This window comes from Oncorhynchus mykiss, chromosome 4 (genome assembly GCF_013265735.2).
Source record: "Oncorhynchus mykiss isolate Arlee chromosome 4, USDA_OmykA_1.1, whole genome shotgun sequence".
NCBI lineage: Eukaryota > Metazoa > Chordata > Actinopteri > Salmoniformes > Salmonidae > Oncorhynchus > Oncorhynchus mykiss.
Genome location: NC_048568.1, coordinates 26815037 through 26835000, shown reverse-complemented (window position 1 = coordinate 26835000; position 19964 = coordinate 26815037). Strand labels below are relative to the sequence as shown.

Here is a 19964-nt window from a genome sequence, read left to right as displayed (position 1 = left end):
CCTCCCATAACAAAGCCATCACCTACAGAGAGATGAACCTGGAGAATAGTCCCCTAAGCAAGCTGGTCCTGGGGCTGGACAGCAACACAGTTACACCCAACCAAATCATGACAAAACAAAAAGATAATTACTTGACACATTGGAAAGAATTAACAAAAAACTGAGCAAACTAGAATGTTATTTGGCCCTAAACAGAGAGTACACAGCGGCAGAATACCTGACCACTGTGACTGACCCAAACTTAAGGAAAGCTTTGACTATGTACAGACTTAGTGAGCATAGCCTTGCTATTGAGAAAGGCCGCCGTAGGCAGACCTGGCTCTCAAGAGAAGACAGGCTATGTGCTCACTGCCCACAAAATGAGGTGGAAACTGAGCTGCACTTCCTGACCTCCTGCCCAATGTATGACCATATTAGAGACACATATTTCCCTCAGATTACACAGATCCACAAAGAATTTAAAAAAACGAATCCAATTTTGATAAACTCCCATATCTATTGGGTGAAATGCCATCACAGCAGCAAGATGTGTGACCTGTTGCCCCAAGAAAAAGACAACCAGCGAATCAAATCAAATCAAATATTATTTGTCACATGCGCCGAATACAACAGTGAACTGTTACAGTGAAATGTTTACTTACAAGCCCTTAACCAACAATGCAGTTTTAAGAAAAATAAGTCTTAAGTAAAAAAATAGATAAGTAAAAATTTGAAAATAAAAGTAACAAATGATTAAAGAGCAGCAGTAAAATAACAATAGTGAGGCTAAATACAGGGGGTACTGTTATAGAGTCAATGTGCCGGTTAGTCAAGGTAATTGAGGTAATAAGTACATGTAGGTAGAGGTAAAGTGACCTATGCATAGATAATTAACAGAGAGTAGCAGCAGCGTAAAAGAGGGGTCTGGGTAGCCATTTGATTAGCTGTTCAGGAGCCTTATGGCTTGGAGGTAGAGAAGCCTTTTGGACCTAGACTTGGCGCTCCGGTACCGCTTGCCATGTGGTAGCAGAGAGAGCAGTCTATGACTAGGGTGGCTGGAGTCTGTGGGACATACGCAGAAGAACAAACACCATTGTAAATTCAACCTATAGTTTATTTATTTTCGCTTTTGTACTTGAACTATTTGCACATCATTACAACACTGTGTATAGACATAATATGACATTTGAAATGTCTTTATTATTTTGGAACTTCTGTGAGTGTCATGTTTACTGTACATTTTCTATTGTTTATTTCACGTATGGTGTTATCTATTTCACTTGCTTTGGCTTTGGTTTCCCATGCCAATAAAGCCTTTAAATTGAATTGAGAGCGAGAGAGACAGAGAGAGAGAGGGACATAGAGCGAGAGAGAGAGACAGAGAGAGAGAGGGACATAGACAGAGAGAGAGAGATAGACAGAGAGAGAGAGAGGGACAGAGAGAGAGAGAGAGAGAGAGACAGAGGCAATGTCTAATCTGAGTCTTACGTCAACATTGAGCACTGGGAAAACACACCTCCTTATACAATAAGACAGTAATGACTGCTCTATAAGGAGAGAGAGAGAGAGAGAGAGAGAGAGAGGCAATGTCTAATCTGAGTCTTATGTCAACATTGACCACTGGGAAAACACACCTCCTTATGCAATAAGACAGTAATGACTGCTCTATAAGGAGAGAGAGAGAATAAAGTGACCAGTTTACACACACGGATAAATGGAAAGACGCCCAGCCCTGGCCGGAAAGAGTACATTTGGTTGAATGGAATGGAATGTTCTATTCACTCTCCAGAACAGGGCAGCTGGAATCGGGAGTGGTGTGTGAGTGTAGTGTGTGTGGAGGGTCACAGTATGAATAACTCTGTCCTAACTCTCTTCTCTGTCAGCGTCTGGTCTGGAGTTTATTTCTAAACCACCTCATATAAAAACGTGCAGTTAGCCCTCTCTCCCTCTTTCTACCTTCTCTCTACCTTATATCAATGAGTCTCTCCCTCTTTCTACATTCTCTCTACCTTATATCAATGAGTCTCTCCCTCTTTCTACATTCTCTCTACCTTATATCAATTAATCTCTCCCTCTTTCTACCTTCTCTCTACCTTATATCAATGAGTCTCTCCCTCTTTCTACATTCTCTCTACCTATCAATGAATCTCTCCCTCTTTCTACTCTCTCTACCTTCTATCTATGAGTCTCTCCCTCTTTCTACCTTCTATCAATGAGTCTCTCCCTCTTTCTACCTTCTGTCTATGAGTCTCTCCCTCTTTCTACCTTCTCTCTACCTATCAATGAATCTCAAATCAAATCAAATCAAATGTATTTGTCACATACACATGGTTAGCAGATGTTAATGCGAGTGTAGCGAAATGCTTGTGCTTCTAGTTCCGACAATGCAGTAATAACCAACAAGTAATCTAACTAACAATTCCAAAACTACTGTCTTGTACACAGTGTGAGGGGATCTCTCCCTCTTTCTACTCTCTCTACCTTCTATCTATGAGTCTCTCCCTCTTTCTACTCTCTCTACCTTCTATCTATGAGTCTCTCCCTCTTTCTACCTTCTATCAATGAGTCTCTCCCTATTTCTACCTTCTATCTATGAGTCTCTCCCTCTCTCTACCTTCTATCTATGAGTCTCTCCCTCTTTCTACCTTCTATCTATGAGTCTCTCCCTCTCTCTACCTTCTATCTATGAATCTCTCCCTCTTTCTACTCTCTCTCTACCTTCTATCAATGAATCTCTCCCTCTTTCTACTCTCTCTCTACCTTCTATCAATTAATCTCTCCCTCTTTCTACCTTCTCTCTACCTTCTATCTATGAATCTCTCCCTCTTTCTACCCTCTCTCTACCTTCTTTTTATGAGTCTCTCCCTCTTTCTACTCTCTCTACCTTCTATCTATGAGTCTCTCCCTCTTTCTACCTTCTATCAATGAGTCTCTCCCTATTTCTACCTTCTATCTATGAGTCTCTCCCTCTCTCTACCTTCTATCTATGAGTCTCTCCCTCTTTCTACCTTCTATCTATGAGTCTCTCCCTCTCTCTACCTTCTATCTATGAATCTCTCCCTCTTTCTACTCTCTCTCTACCTTCTATCAATGAATCTCTCCCTCTTTCTACTCTCTCTCTACCTTCTATCAATTAATCTCTCCCTCTTTCTACCTTCTCTCTACCTTCTATCTATGAATCTCTCCCTCTTTCTACCCTCTCTCTACCTTCTTTCTATGAGTCTCTCCCTCTTTCTACTCTCTCTACCTTCTATATATGAATCTCTCCTCTCTTTCTACCCTCTCCCTACCTTCTATCTATGAGTCTCTCCCTCTTTCTACTCTCTCTACCTTCTATCTATGAGTCTCTCCTCTCTTTCTACTCTCTCTACCTTCTATCTATGAGTCTCTCCTCTCTTTCTACCCTCTCCCTACCTTTTATCTATGAATCTCTCCCTCTTTCTACTCTCTCTACCTTCTATCTATGAGTCTCTCCTCTCTCTCTACCCTCTCCCTACCTTCTATATATGAGTCTCTCCCTCTTTCTACCTTCTATCTATGAGTCTCTCCCTCTCTCTACCTTCTATCTATGAATCTCTCCCTCTTTCTACTCTCTCTCTACCTTCTATCTATGAGTCTCTCCTCTCTTTCTACCCTCTCCCTACCTTTTATCTATGAATCTCTCCCTCTTTCTACTCTCTCTACCTTCTATCTACGAGTCTCTCCTCTCTTTCTACCCTCTCCCTACCTTCTATATATGAGTCTCTCCCTCTTTCTACCCTCTCTCTACCTATCTATGAGTCTCTCCCTCTTTCTCTTTCTCTCTACCTTCTATCTATGAGTCTCTCCTCTCTTTCTACCCTCTCCCTACCTTCTATATATGAGTCTCTCCCTCTTTCTACCCTCTTTCTACCTTCTATCTATGAGTCTCTCCCTCTCTCTACCTTCTATCTATGAGTCTCTCCCTCTTTCTACTCTCTCTCTACCTTCTATCTATGAATCTCTCCCTCTTTCTACCCTCTCTCTACCTTCTATCTATGAGTCTCTCCCTCTTTCTCTTTCTCTCTACCTTCTTTCTATGAGTCTCTCCTCTCTTTCTACCCTCTCCCTACCTTCTATCTATGAAACTCTCCCTCTTTCTACTCTTTCTACCTTCTATCTATGAGTCTCTCCGTCTTTCTCTTTCTCTCTACCTTCAATCTATGAATCTCTCCCTCTTTCTACTCTCTCTACCTTCTATCTATGAATCTTTCCCTCTCTCTTTCTCTCTACCTTCTATCTATGAATCTCTCCCTCTTTCTCTTTCTCTCTACCTTCTATCTATGAATCTCTCCCTCTTTCTCTTTCTCTCTACCTTCTATCTATGAGTCTCTTCCTCTTTCTCTTTCTCTCTACCTTCTATCTATGAATCTCTCCCTCTTTCTACTCTCTCTACCTTCTATCTATGAATCTCCCTCTTTCTACCCTCTCTCTACCTTCTATCTATGAATCTCTCCCTCTTTCTCTTTCTCTCTACCTTCTATCTGAATCTCTCCCTCTTTCTCTCTACCTTCTATTTATGAATCTCTCCCTCTTTCTCTCTACCTTCTATCTGTGAATCTCTCCTCTCTTTCTCTTTCTCTCTACCTTCTATCTATGAATCTCTCCTCTCTTTCAAATGTTCTCTTTCTTACTTTCTCTCTTTTGTCTTTGCACAACTTCCTTGGTGTGTGTGTGTGTGTTTGTGTGTGTGTGTGTGTGAGAGTGTGAGTGTGTGTGTGTGTGTGTGTGTGTGTGTGTGTGTGTGTGTGTGTGTGTGTGTGTGTGTGTGTGTGTGTGTGTGTGTGTGTGTGTGTGTGTGTGTGTGTATGTGTGTGTGTGTGTGTGTGTGTGTGTGTGTGTGACTGGACTTGGGCTTAGTTCAGTGAGAACTTTTTAGGTTGACCTGTTGTTGGGTGAAACTTTCAATTGTTGTTGTGAGCCTGCAGACGTAAGGGGACCAGCATCTGTGTCATGAACTCCTGTATCTCCCTCTCTCCTTATAGAGCAGTCATTACTGTCTCATTGCATAAGGAGGTGTGTTTGCCCCGACAGTGGTCAATGTTGACATAAGACTCAGATTAGACATTGTTTACTTGTTCTATCTATCTAGTGACACAGGGGAGGGAAAGTACACCCCGAGCAGGTTGGAAGGCGGGGAGCTTTGGCCCCGCCCGGTCTGCCGACAAGTTCACCTCTCAAACCGGAGGCTTCCTGCTGAACGTGGTGTGAAGAGATCTGTCTGTGTGTGTTGCATAACCCCAAAGAGGAAAGAGATAGGACTGCCCCCTGTGGCTGAAGGCATCGGTCAGGTTTGGCTTGAGTCGGTAAGGCAGGGGAGGAGTGGTGGAACGAGGGATAGAAAGTGGTTGGAGGGGAGGGGAGGGGTAGAGCGATATTGGAGTAGAGAGATATTGGAGTAGAGAGATATTGGGGTAGATCGATATTGGAGTAGAGAGATATTGGAGTAGAGAGATATTGGAGTAGAGAGATATTGGGGTAGAGCGATATTGGAGTAGAGAGATATTGGAGTAGAGAGATATTGGAGTAGAGAGATTTTGGAGTAGAGAGATATTGGAGTAGAGAGATATTGGGGTAGAGCGATATTGGAGTAGAGAGATATTGGAGTAGAGAGATATTGGGGTAGAGAGATATTGGAGTAGAGAGATATTGGAGTAGAGAGATATTGGGGTAGAGAGATATTGAAGGGGGGCAGAGAGATATTGGAGTAGAGAGATATTGGAGTAGAGAGATATTGGAGTAGAGAGATATCGGGGTAGAGAGATATTGGAGTAGAGAGATATTGGGGTAGAGAGATATTGAAGGGGGGCAGAGAGATATTGGAGTAGAGATATATTGGAGTAGAGAGATATTGGAGTAGAGAGATATCGGGGTAGAGAGATATTGAAGGGGGGCAGAGAGATATTGGAGTAGAGAGATATTGGAGGGGGCAGAGAGATTTGGAACAGGGGATGGGGGAGGTGTAGAGATATTAGAGTGGGGCAGAGATATTTGGAATAGGGGAAAGGAGAGGTGTAGATATATTGGAGGGGGGCAGAGAGAATTGGGACAGGACAAGGGTGTAACACAGAGCACACCCCTCATCACTTTCCTCCAGGCCACAGACAAGGCCAAAATGACCAAGTTTATCCTGTCAGAACACAGTGTGATATAAGGTTTAGCTGGGTGATGAAACACCCTGGCAACACAGTGAACCAACTCCTATTGGTGGATAGAGCTCAGTATTACTAGAGTATTGCACTGTGGTAGTATTACGACGAACCTGTTGTGGGTCCTTGATAGTTGGGTAAGAGTGTGCCAGTGTGGTACTGGTAGTGCAGTGAAGGTTTGTGGTACTAATCCTGTAATCCACTATGGTGTATATGTGGTAGAGGTTTTGTAGTGGTGGCTGATTGGTCAATCTGGTATACGCTGTTTATCTTTTTCAACTCTAATTAAAGATTAGCTCTCACTCTCATCCTATACAAGCACATACAAATGCAAATGCAACTGTGAACTCCCGCCTACACAACCCTAATAAAAATGTAGATCTCCTGTGTGTGTGCGCGCGCATGTGTGTGTGTGTGTGTGTGTGTGTGTGTGTGTGGATTCCTAGCGTGGTTGCTGACAGTGAAGAATTGTTCCCACATGTTGCTGACGGACAAAAAGTCCTCTGTGCTCCAGAACTCTGGCTGCAGCTGGTGTGGCCACACACACACACACACACACACACACACACACACGCACACGCACACGCACACGCACACACACACACACACACACACACACACACACACACACACACACACACACACACACACACACACACACACACACACACACAGCTGGTGTGGCCACACACACACACACACACACACACACACACACACACACACACACACACACACACACACAGCTGGTGTGGCCACACACACACACACACACACACACACACACACACACACACACACACACACACACACACACACACACACACACACACACACACACACACACACACACACACACACACACACAGCTGGTGTGTTTGCTAGAGACAGTGAGGTATAAGGGCATAGGGAAGGCTCTCTCTCAAAGAGGGCACGGCACGGCAGAAAGGGCATGGCAGAAAAGGAGGGAGAATCAGAGAGGAGAAGAGGAGAGAGGAAAAAAAACAAGTGCAAGAATCTGTCAGTTAAACATTAGCTACGGTGCAGGCGGGGAAGGAGAGGAAAACAGTGTAGCTATCCCTGGGAAGATATTACAACTGAGGAGCTATTGTAGAGAGCTGTGTGTGTGTGTGTGTGTTCAAGTCTATGAGTGTTTGTTATCATTGTGTGTACATGTGTACTCAGTAGTAGGGATGAAGGGGTGTATTTGTGTACTTGGTTTAGTTCATAAACTCAGTAAAAAAAGAAACGTCCTCTCACTGTCAACTGCGTTTATTTTCAGCAAACTTAACATGTGTAAATATTTGAATGAACATAACATGATTCAACAACTGAGACATAAACTGAACAAGTTCCACAGACATGTGACTAACAGAAATGGAATAATGTGTCCCTGAACAAAGGGGGGGTCAAAATCAAAGTAACAGTCAGTATCAGGTGTGGCCACCAGCTGCATTAAGTACTGCAGTGCATCTCCTCCTCATGGACTGCACCAGATTTGCCAGTTCTTGCTGTGAGATGTTACCCCACTCTTCCACCAATGAACCTGCAAGTTCCCAGACCTTTCTGGGGGAGATGGCCCTAGCACTCACCCTCCAATCCAAAAGGTCCCAGATGTGCTCAATTGGATTGAGATCTGGGCTCTTCGCTGGCCATTGGCAGAACACTGACATTCCTGTCTTGCAGGAAATCATGCACAGAACGAGCAGTATGGCTGGTGGCATTGTCATTCTGGAGGGTCATGTCAGGATGAGCCTGCAGGAAGTGGACCACATGAGGGAGGAGGATGTCTTCCCTTTAATGTACAGCGTTGAGATTGCCTGCAATGACAACAAGCTCAGTCCGATGATGCTGTGACACACCGCCCCAGACCATGACGGACCCTCCACCTACAAATCGATTCCGCTCCAGAGTACAGGCCTCGGTGTAACGCTCATTCCTTCGATGATATGCGCGAATCCGACCATCACCCCTGGTGAGACAAAACCGCGACTTGTCAGAGAAGAGCACTTTTTGCCAGTCCTGTCTGGTCCAGCGACGGTGGGTTTGTGCCCATAGGCGACGTTGTTGCCGGTGATGTCTGGTGAGGATCTGCCTTACAAGCCCTCAGTCCAGCCTCTCTCAGCCTATTGCGGACAGTTTGAGCACTGATGGAGGGATTGTGCGTTCCTGGTGTAACTTGGGCAGTTGTTGTTGCCATCCTGTACCTGTACCGATCCTGTGCTGGTGTTGTTACACGTGGTCTGCCACTGCAAGGACGATCAGCTGTCCATCCTCTCCCTGTAGCGCTGTCAGGCGTCTCACAGTACGGAAATTGCAATTTATTGCCCTGGCTATATCTGCAGTCCTCATGCCTCCTTGCAGCATGCCTAAGGCACATTCACGCAGATGAGCAGGGACCCGGGGCATCTTTCTTTTTGTGTTTTTCAGAGTCAGTAGAAAGGCCTCTTTAGTTTCCTAAGTTTTCATAACTGTGACCTTAATTGCCTACTATCTGTAAGCTGTTAGTGTCTTAACGACTGTTCCACAGGTGCATGTTCATTAATTGTTTATGGTTCATTGAACAAGCATGGAAACAGTGTTTAAACCCTTTACAATAAAGATCTTTGAAGTTATTTTGATTTTTAGGAATTATATTTGAAAGACAGGGTCCTGAAAAGGGGACTTTTATTTTTTGTTGAGTTTGTGTGTATGTGTGTATTAGAGCTGCTGACTGCAGAGACAGAGAGAGAGACAGAGAGAGAGAGACAGAGAGAGACAGAGAGAGAAGCAGAGAGTGAGACAGAGAGAGACTGGGAGAGAGCCAGAGAGAGAGACAGAGAGAAAGATGGACAGAGAGAGAGGGAGACAGAGAGACACACACACACATTTACACATTAGACCCTCTGTTAACGGTTGCTTAGCTGACTGTTTGTAAGGTCCAGAAATGTCCCTTTGGTCTCATCCATGCCCTATCACTCCCAGTGTTCAAACTTCACCCAACGGTAGAGGGATAGGAGCAGAGGCACAGGAAAGAGAGGGAGAGGAATAGAGAAAACTTTTAAAAATCCCTGTGTTGGAAGAGAAAGTGAGAGAGGAGTGGAGAAAGTGAGGGGAGAGTGGAGAAAATGAGGGAAGAGTGGATAAAGTGAGGGAAGAGTGGAGAAAGTGAGGGAGGAGTGGAGAAAGTTAGAGAGGAGTGGAGAAAGTGAGGGAGGAGTGGAGAAAGTGAGGGAAGAGTGGAGAAAGCGAGGGAGGAGTGGAAAAAGTGAGAGGAGTGGAGAAAGTGAGGGAAGAGTGGAGAAAGTGAGGGAAGAGTGGACAGTTTGTGTGAGACAGGCAGTGTGACAGAGACAGACAGTTTGACAGAGACAGACAGTGTGACAGAGACAGACAGTTTGACAGAGACAGACAGTTTGACAGAGACAGACAGTTTGACAGAGACAGACAGTGTGACAGAGACAGACAGTGTGACAGAGACAGACAGTTTGACAGAGACAGACAGTGTGACAGAGACAGACAGTTTGACAGAGACAGACAGTTTGCCAGAGACAGACAGTGTGACAGAGACAGACAGTTTGACAGAGACAGACAGTTTGTCAGAGACAGACAGTGTGACAGATACAGACAGTTTGGCAGATAGTGAGAGTGTGACAGAGACAGACAGTTTGACAGACAGTGACAGTGTGACAGAGACAGACAGTTTGACAGTGTGACAGAGACAGACAGTTTGACAGACAGTGACAGTGTGACAGAAACAGACAGTTTGACAGAGACAGACAGTTTGACAAACAGTGAGAGTGTGCATGTTCTGGTGCTGTTGTTCTTTAGTTGCTGTAATAATGCAGCCATGTCATGCCTCTGGAGATACTGACTGGCTGGGTGGCTGGGTGGCTGACTGGCTGGTTGGCTGACTGGCTGTGTGGCTGGGTGGCTGACTGGCTGTGTGGCTGACTGGCTGTGTGGCTGACTGGCTGGGTGGCTGGGTGGCTGACTGGCTGTGTGGCTGACTGGCTGTGTGGCTGACTGGCTGTGTGGCTGACTGGCTGGGTGGCTGACTGGCTGGCTGGCTGACTGGCTGGGTGGCTGACTGGCTGGGTGGCTGACTGGCTGGGTGGCTGACTGGCTGTGTGGCTGTGTGGCTGACTGGCTGGGTGGCTGACTGGCTGTGTGGCTGACTGGCTGTGTGGCTGACTGGCTGTGTGGCTGACTGGCTGGGTGGCTGACTGGCTGGCTGGCTGACTGGCTGGGTGGCTGACTGGCTGGCTGGCTGGCTGGCTGGGTGGCTGGATGGCTGGCTGTGTGGCTGACTGGCTGGGTGGCTGTGTGGCTGACTGGCTGGGTGGCTGACTGGCTAGGTGGCTGTGTGGCTGGGTGGCTGTGTGGCTGGGTGGCTGACTGGCTGGGTGGCTGTGTGGCTGACTGGCTGTGTGGCTGACTGGCTGTGTGGCTGTGTGGCTGACTGGCTGTGTGGCTGACTGGCTGTGTGGCTGTGTGGCTGACTGGCTGGGTGGCTGGCTGGCTGTGTGGCTGTGTGGCTGACTGGCTGTGTGGCTGGGTGGCTGACTGGCTGGGTGGCTGACTGGCTGTGTAGCTGACTAGCTGTGTGGCTGGGTGGCTGTGTGGCTGGGTGGCTGACTAGCTGTGTGGCTGACTGGCTGGGTGGCTCACTGGCTGGCTGGGTGGCTGGGTGGCTGACTGGCTGGGTGGCTGGCTGGCTGGGTGGCTGGCTGTGTGGCTGACTGGCTGTGTGGCTGGGTGGCTGACTGGCTGGCTGACTGACTGACTGTGTGGCTGACTGGCTGGGTGGCTGGGTGGCTGACTGGCTGGGTGGCTGACTGACTGTGTGGCTGGCTGGCTGGGTGGCTGACTGGCTGGGTGACTGACTGGCTGGGTGGCTGACTGACTGGCTGACTGGCTGGGTGGCTGACTGGCTGGCTGGGTGACTGTAAACACTGGTCTCCTTGGTATCTCTCCTCATCTTACCTCATAGTACAGACCTACACACACATACACATATACACACACACAGACATTTTCATGTACATGCGTTACACACAGAGTGTGCACATGCTGTATTGATATTCATGTCTCTGTAAACAAACACGTTTTCAAGAACTCATTTGCATGTAAATACAGCAAGGCAGGCAAGCATGCACACACACACACACACACACACACACACACACACGTACACACACACACACACACACACACACACACACACACACACACACACACACACACACACACACACACACACACACACACACACACTCAACGTCACAGGTTCAGTGTAGCTCGGAAGACAGAAGCCTATCCTTCAGCCAATACCACTGCTGTGCTCACACACAACCACAGATACACACAACCTCAAGGCTTGACTGATGGAGCCTTCTCCGAACAGAATAGCAACCCAATCCACGTTGTCAATGTACTGTAACAGAGGAAGGGAAAAACGAGACTGGTTGAAAGAAATCAAATGTGATTCCTACAAAAACCCAAACGGCTTTGTCTCTCTGATTCAAACCCAAGAATCTGTTCTGTTTTGGGGTGGAGATAAAACACACAGATAAAAATGAATTTGTTTTAGAAGCTGGTTGGGTTGTTTTATATCTGTGGATATGCGAGTCTCCCTCAGGACCATAGAAAAACATATGTTTGGAAAGCAACTGGAACATGTAACGAGGGATGGATCCATTGCAGTACCTCAATGTGTTCAGTTCTTTAGGGCTGCATCCCTGTGTATAATCAGTTAAATGGCCTACTGATGTATGTGTGTTGAAACAGGTTTGGTGGAAAACCTACTGTTTGTGGAGGAGCCATGCACAGCCATCACTCTGTGTATAACACACATCATTAAGTAGTTATGTCCATTCATCCTGTGGGCAGAGGATGTAACCAATAGACCAGTCTGAAGGTTTGTTCTTCTTCTTGTTTATGAGTGGCAAGAAAATCATGATTTCTTTCCTCTCGTGATGATAGGAAAGAGAGAGAGAGGTAATTCCTTACTCCCATAAACGGGCCGTGGTATAGGAAAGCATGTCAGCTGAAGCATCCAGATGGCTGCAGATAGATGGGTGTTATCTTGTGTGTGTGGCCAGATGGACATGTATGTGAGTGGTCTGGGAGTAGTATGGTAGTATAGTGCCTTGAATTGGACTGAGGGCATTATGCAATCCTAAGCTTCATCTCTCACATCCAGTAATGAGATAACTGGAAAGTCCTGACCTGCTTTCTATTGTACTGTGAGGTTCCTATAGACGTCAATAAACAAACAATAGTATGCCTCCAGCAGGAATCGAACCCACGACCCTGGAATTGCTAGCACCACATTCTTACCAACTTTTCCACTCAGGATCACATAGCTGAGGTTAATGGCACTCTAGATCCAATCAGGAGTTAGAAAACAACAGCTTCAAACATCATTAGATCTGATGTGAATACAGAAACACCTGCTGGATCAGAGCAGCAGATTGTTGGGTAAAACTTTACTACGTTTCCCTCTGCTACTGTATACTCTAACTAGAACTCATTATCCTCATGATCACGACAAGTCCCTCTTGCTTCCTTAATGATTTCATTGCGTCCTCACAACAAGTCAACCCACTTGTAATAATGACAATCTCTAGCCCCTGCGCTGCACTCTAGTCAGGTTTTCATCTGACAATGCTGGGGTATTATTCAGGCACATAGAAAAACATATGTTTGGAAAGCAACTGGAACATGTAACGAGGGATGGATCCATTGCAGTACCTCAATGTGTTCAGTTCTTTAGGGCTGCATCCCTGTGTATAATCAGTTAAATGGCCTACTGATGTATGTGTGTTGAAACAGGTTTGGTGGAAAACCTACTGTTTGTGGAGGAGCCATGCACAGCCATCACTCTGTGTATAACACACATCATTAAGTAGTTATGTCCATTCATCCTGTGGGCAGAGGATGTAACCAATAGACCAGTCTGAAGGTTTGTTCTTCTTCTTGTTTATGAGTGGCAAGAAAATCATGATTTCTTTCCTCTCGTGATGATAGGAAAGAGAGAGAGAGGTAATTCCTTACTCCCATAAACGGGCCGTGGTATAGGAAAGCATGTCAGCTGAAGCATCCAGATGGCTGCAGATAGATGGGTGTTATCTTGTGTGTGTGGCCAGATGGACATGTATGTGAGTGGTCTGGGAGTAGTATGGTAGTATAGTGCCTTGAATTGGACTGAGGGCATTATGCAATCCTAAGCTTCATCTCTCACATCCAGTAATGAGATAACTGGAAAGTCCTGACCTGCTTTCTATTGTACTGTGAGGTTCCTATAGACGTCAATAAACAAACAATAGTATGCCTCCAGCAGGAATCGAACCCACGACCCTGGAATTGCTAGCACCACATTCTTACCAACTTTTCCACTCAGGATCACATAGCTGAGGTTAATGGCACTCTAGATCCAATCAGGAGTTAGAAAACAACAGCTTCAAACATCATTAGATCTGATGTGAATACAGAAACACCTGCTGGATCAGAGCAGCAGATTGTTGGGTAAAACTTTACTACGTTTCCCTCTGCTACTGTATACTCTAACTAGAACTCATTATCCTCATGATCACGACAAGTCCCTCTTGCTTCCTTAATGATTTCATTGCGTCCTCACAACAAGTCAACCCACTTGTAATAATGACAATCTCTAGCCCCTGCGCTGCACTCTAGTCAGGTTTTCATCTGACAATGCTGGGGTATTATTCAGGCACATCCCTGTTATATAAACAAACCAATTGAGTATTTGATGATGAATAAGTGCTACCTGCCTGCCCTGTGTGTGTGTGTGTGTGTGTGTGTGTGTGTGTGTGTGTGTGTGTGTGTGTGTGTGTGTGTGTGTGTGTGTGTGTGTGTGTGTGTGTGTGTGTGTGTGTGTGTGTGTGTGTGTTGTCCGGTCCCCTACTGTGTGCCTCCCCGCTCTGCTCTGAACATGAAGGAGCTCGTCTCAGATCAATACACACCAGCGATGACTCACAATCCCCCTGCCACACACACACTTCAAAACATGCCTGTTACGCAAAGCCTTGACAGGGGTCCCTTTGTGTGTGTATGTGATTAATGATAGAGCTCTTTTTCAGAGCTGATTTGATTGACCAATTAGTGAAAGAAATATCAGAATTGGGCTTCCTGTGTTAACGCATCTTAACTCTCACACACACACACACACACACACACACACACACACACACACACACACACACACACACACACACACACACACACACACACACACACACACACACACACACACACACACACACACACACACACACACACACACACACACACACACACACACACACACTACACTACACTAGGAACTTCAATGCTAATTGTTGCTGCATGTTATTAATGTGTTGCTATCTGGGGCAGTCCATTCAGCAGTGAATGAACAGTCAAAGCAATGGGCTTGGTACTCTAGTCTTCTAGGAACACTAGTCCCAAAGAATGTATAGTTCTGCTCTACTACAAACATAATGGGTGGTTTAGAAATAAATGTGCCTGGACTTAATGATGATGATTCATACAATCATTGATATGAGAATGAAAAGAATATGAAGACTCTGCTGAGGACTTGCATAGTTTGCTTAATAACATTGTAAGATTTTGAGCACTGTAGTGGACTCTAACAAACTTTCTCTCTTTCTTCTCCCTCTCTCTGACAGAACTCCATCCGGCACAACCTCTCCCTCCACAGTCGTTTCATCCGTGTCCAGAACGAGGGAACGGGAAAGAGTTCCTGGTGGATGATAAACCCGGAGGGAGGGAAGGGCGGGAAGGCCCCCCGGCGCCGTGCTGTCTCCATGGACAACAGCAACAAGTACACCAAGTCTGCCCGCGGCCGCGCAGCCAAGAAGAAGGCGGCCCTTCAGGCAGTGGTGGCCGGCGAGGGGGGCGGAGACAGCCCCTCAGGGCTTTCCAAGTGGCCGGGCAGCCCCACATCACGGAGCAGTGAGGAGTTGGACGCCTGGACAGACTTCCGCTCACGCACCAACTCCAACGCCAGCACGCTGAGTGGGCGCCTCTCACCCATCCTGGCCAACCCAGAGCTGGACGAGCTGCTGGACGATGAGCCGCCACTATCGCCCATGCTCTACTCCAGTCCCGGCGAGGCACTGTCGCCTGGGAACACCCCCACGCCCAATGGGAAGGGACTGCCCACAGAGCTGCCTCGCCTGGCAGACCTGGCGGGCACCATGAACTTGAACGAGGGGCTGACGGACGACCTAATGGATGAGCTGCTGGATAACATCGCCCCCACCCCAACTGGACCAGCCACCCAGAGAGGATCCTCCGGGCTCAGCTTTGGCTCCAAGCTTGCCGGACTGGGCTCCTCCTCCCCAACCACCTCTCCCTCTACTCCATCCCCCTCTAATGGTGCAGGCGGCGGTGGCTACTGTAACTCCATCTTTGGTCCCCTCACAGTGGGCTCCTCCCTGCGGCCCGCCCCCATGCAGACCATCCAGGAGAACAAGCAGACGTCCTTCTCCTGCATCTCCCGCTTCGGGAGCCAGACCCTGCAGGATCTGCTCAGCTCAGAGGGCCACAGCCACAGCAACGTCATGATGACCCAGTCTGACCCACTGATGTCACAAGCCAGCGCCGCCGCTGTTATCTCCCAGAACTCCAGGCGAGGTTTTGTTCTTCGCAGCGACCCCATGATGACCTTTGGGACCACGGCGTTAGGGCAGGGGGTGCTCCTGCACAACCACAACCAGGGCTCCCTGAGGACACTGAACGGGGGTCCGAGCCTGAACAACGAGGCCAACAGCCTGGCCAACGCCAAGCAGCAGCTCCTGCACTCTCCACTGGGACTTGGATCAAACGGCTCCTCCATGATGCAGATTGACTCGTCCCTCTTCCTGAACGGGAGCGTTGGTGGAAGCGGTGGGATCTGCTCACTAGGCCCTGACCGCTTCCCTACCGACCTGGACCTGGACATGTTTAACGGGAGCCTGGAATGTGACATGGAGTCCATCATCAGAAACGAGCTGATGGACGCAGATGGCCTGGACTTTAACTTTGACTCCCTGACCAACCTGAACGGACCCAACCTGGGCAGCTTTACCAGCACCAAGCAGGGACCCCAGAGCTGGGTCCCTGGCTGAAAGAAAGGCCACACCCTAGAGGGGGCAGAGCAGGTCAGTGTCCATGTCACTGTCCATCTGGGACTTCTATGAGTGTCAGAGGGAGGGAGGGAGGGAGGGAGGGAGGGAGGGAGGGAGGGAGGGAGGGAGAGAGAGAGGGAGGGAGAGAGGGAGGGAGAGAGAGGGAGAGAGAGGGAGAGAGAGAGAGATGGAGAGAGATGGAGAGACAGACAGAGAGGGAGGGAGGGAGAGAGAGAGACAGAGAGTGAGGGAGAGAGAGAGACAGAGAGGGAGGGAGGGAGAGAGACAGAGAGGGAGGGAGAGAGAGAGACAGAGAGGGGGGAGGGAGGGAGAGCGAGAGACAGAGAGGGAGGGTGAGCGAGAGAGAGAGAGGGAGACAGAGAGACCCAAAAATGCCTGTGGTGCTGATGGTATTTTAAATGAAATGATCAAATATACAGATCACAAATTCAAATTGGCTATACTCAAACTCTTCAACATTATCCTCACTGCAGGAATTTTCCCCGGTATTTGGAACCAGGGATTGATCACACCAATCAATAAAAATGGAGAAAAATTTTACCCAAATAATTACAGAGGAATTTGCGTTAACAGCAACTTGGGGAAAATTCTCTGCAGTATTATAAATAGCGGACTACATCATTTCCTTGACGAACATAACGTCCTGAGCAGAAAAAAATATTGTACAATAGACCACATTTACACCCTCCACACTCTAATTGATAAACAAGTAAAACAGGGCGGCAGGGTAGCCTAGTTGTTAGAGTGTTGGACTAGTAACTGAAAGGTTGCAAGTTCAAATCCCCGAGCTGACAAGGTACAAATCCCCTGAACAGGCAGTTAACCCACTGTTCCTAGGCCGTCATTGAAAATAAGAATTTGTTCTTAACTGACTTGCCTAGTAAAAAAATGTTTTTTTAAACCAAGGCAAAATCTACTCGTGTTTTGTAGATTTCAGGAAAGCATTTGATTCAATTTGGCACGAAGGTCTTTTTTTATAAACTAATAGAAAGTGGTATTGTAGGGAAAACATGATTTTATGAAATCAATGTACACTAAAAACAAAATGTGCGGTTAAAATTGGCGACAAGCAAACAGACTTCTTCTCTCAGGGACGGGTGAAACAGGGCTGCCCAATAAGTCCAACACTATTTAACATCTACATTAATGAATTGGCAAAAACATTAGAAGAATCGACAGCACCTGGTATCACCCTACACAACACTGAAATCAAGTGTCTGCTGTACGCAGATGACCTGGTGCTGCTGTCTCCCACTAAAGAGGGGTTACAGCAGCACCTAGATCGTCTTCACAGGTTCTGTCCGTTAACCTAAAAAAAAACAATATAATGATATTCCAAAAAATGTCCGTAAATCAGGATGACAAATATAAATTATATTTGGACACAGTTCTATTAGAACACACCAAAAACGACACATATCTAGGACTAAATATACAGTACATGGTGGCAGACTATCTGACCACTGTGACTGATAGAAAACTGAGGAAAACATTGACTAGGTACAGACTCAGTGAGCACAGTCTGGCTATAGAGACGGGTTGTCACAGACAATCCTGGCTGCCCAGAGAGGACAGGCTGTGCTCACTCTGCTCCAAGGTAGAGACAGAGCTGCATTTCCTATTACACTCTGACAAATACTCAGACCTAAGAGAATATTTATTTCCCAAAATTATAATTCAATACAAAGAATTTGAAACTATAAAAGATGAAGAAAAAATCTAATATTTATTAGTTAAAAAGCCAAAATGTGCAGTTTTGGCAGCCAAATATGTGTCCTCCTGCCACAACCTGAGGGACAGCCAGTGAAAAGTACAAAGTAATGTCGATAATAGAGAGAGAGAGAGCCAGAGAGAGGGAGAGCCAGAGAGAGAGAGGGAGAGAGAGAGAGACAGAGAGGGAGGGAGAGAGAGAGGGAGGGAGTGTGAATGTGTGAATAGGGAACGCATATTAATCGTTACTAGACAGTAATTTATGAAAGAGTGGTGTGTTTTTAACTGAATCAGCTACTGATTATCAGATACAGTTCATCCACTCAGACCTGATGTCAGTTCCTGTATCTCTCTCTTTCCAGGTACAAACTGTAGAGCAAGAGAAGATCAGACACAAAGCATCCTTTTTGCCAAGCCTGCCATCAGCACAACATGGAATAAATACCCTCTGTTTACACAAGACCTCCTCTAGAGAAATGTACCTTTTCTCCCACTCTGACGGACCATGAATGATTTGAAGTACACAGACTCACAAGACGTGCCCGTCAGATCCTCAAAGACCCCTGCAAAACAAACAAACAATCTAAAATCATCACCACAAACTCATCTCAGAATTATGCAATCTTCCTTTGAGCAAATACCAGTCGGACAAAATCTATTGTAAAGATACAGAGCGAGGGGGGCTGTGTTTTGTTTATTTGAAGGGTTTTTGGGAAACAAGGACATTTGGCAAGCAAGGTTGTAGTGTACAAGTAGCTCCTGGAAGAAAATGACAAAAGATAAACAAAAGTGATGTGGTGTAAAATCTAATACAGTGGTTTCTGGGATGTGTTATGTTGGAAAAACCTCCTCTGTTTTCACTCAGTGATTTTAAATGTTTAATGTTTGTTTTTAAATTCCTGTTTTACCATCATCACTGTTTCTGCACCACAGTTGTTTTATAAAAAACTATTGATGAAATGAAAGAGAGGAATGAGACAGTTTCTGCACTCAAAATAGCGACAACACACACACGTTACACACACCGATGATGTCAAACAATAATGCCATGCATTTCAGGTTTTTGGTGTTTCGTTGTTTTTCTTTTACATGAGGTTGATTGATTAGTCACGGTTTTAAAATGCCTTATATAAAAAAAACTGTAAAAAATAGAAAAAAAACAAGAAGAAGAAGTCTGTCATGGATCTGTGTACAGTACAGTGGAAGCTTCAACTTAAAGGAAGAGCCGAGGAGGAGGAGGAGTTTAGACCTTCTTTCTAGTTAATGGGTGGGGTATGTCAACGTGTTGTAGTACAGCATATGTAGCCAAAATAAATACCTATGTCCTAGCATTGTGTACATTTCCACGCCATAACTGGTGCTATGATGTAAACAGTGTTTGAGTCCAGGCCCTAGTAAGCCGTGCATTTTACCTATCTGGCCCGGCGGACCCCGCCGAGCTGTAGCCGTAGTCGTAGCAACGGCAGGGTGGCACTGAGAGGCCGGGAGGTTGTACAGTTAGCCTCCTTCATCTCTGGCAGCCATTTTGTTTTTATTGAGTGAAATGATAAGCTATCTGTGTATGTTGCCAAATTACTTGAAACAACATGTAGGAGATGCTGGCAGCCAAAACAACAACAACAACACCACACACACACACACACACACACACACACACACACACACACACACACACACACACACACACACACACACACACACACACACACACACACACACACACACACACACACACACACACACACACACACACACACACACACACACACACACACACACACACACACACACACACACACACACCACACACACACACACGCACACACACACACACACACTTGGCGAAAAATAAGAGCAGGGATTTGTGTTTTAGCTCTGCTTGTTGTTTCGTTGTGGGCGTGTTATTATATGCATATACCATCACTCAGGGGGAAGAGGGAGCTAGCCCGTTCCAACGTTACACCAGGTCCCA

At 46.4% G+C, this 19964-nt stretch overlaps 1 protein-coding gene across 1 annotated transcript in view; it reads left to right on the top strand.

Annotated features, from left to right (window-relative positions):
* The window catches only part of foxo3b (forkhead box O3b), a 67169-nt gene extending 47852 nt beyond the window's left edge, over positions 1 to 19317 (top strand). The window contains exons 2-3 of the mRNA XM_021600701.2: positions 14819 to 16294; positions 18355 to 19317. Coding sequence (XP_021456376.1) covers positions 14819 to 16261 — 1443 coding nt within the window. The 3' untranslated portion in view covers positions 16262 to 16294; positions 18355 to 19317. The remainder of the gene's footprint in view (positions 1 to 14818; positions 16295 to 18354) is intronic.
* Positions 19318 to 19964: the final 647 nt, after the last annotated feature.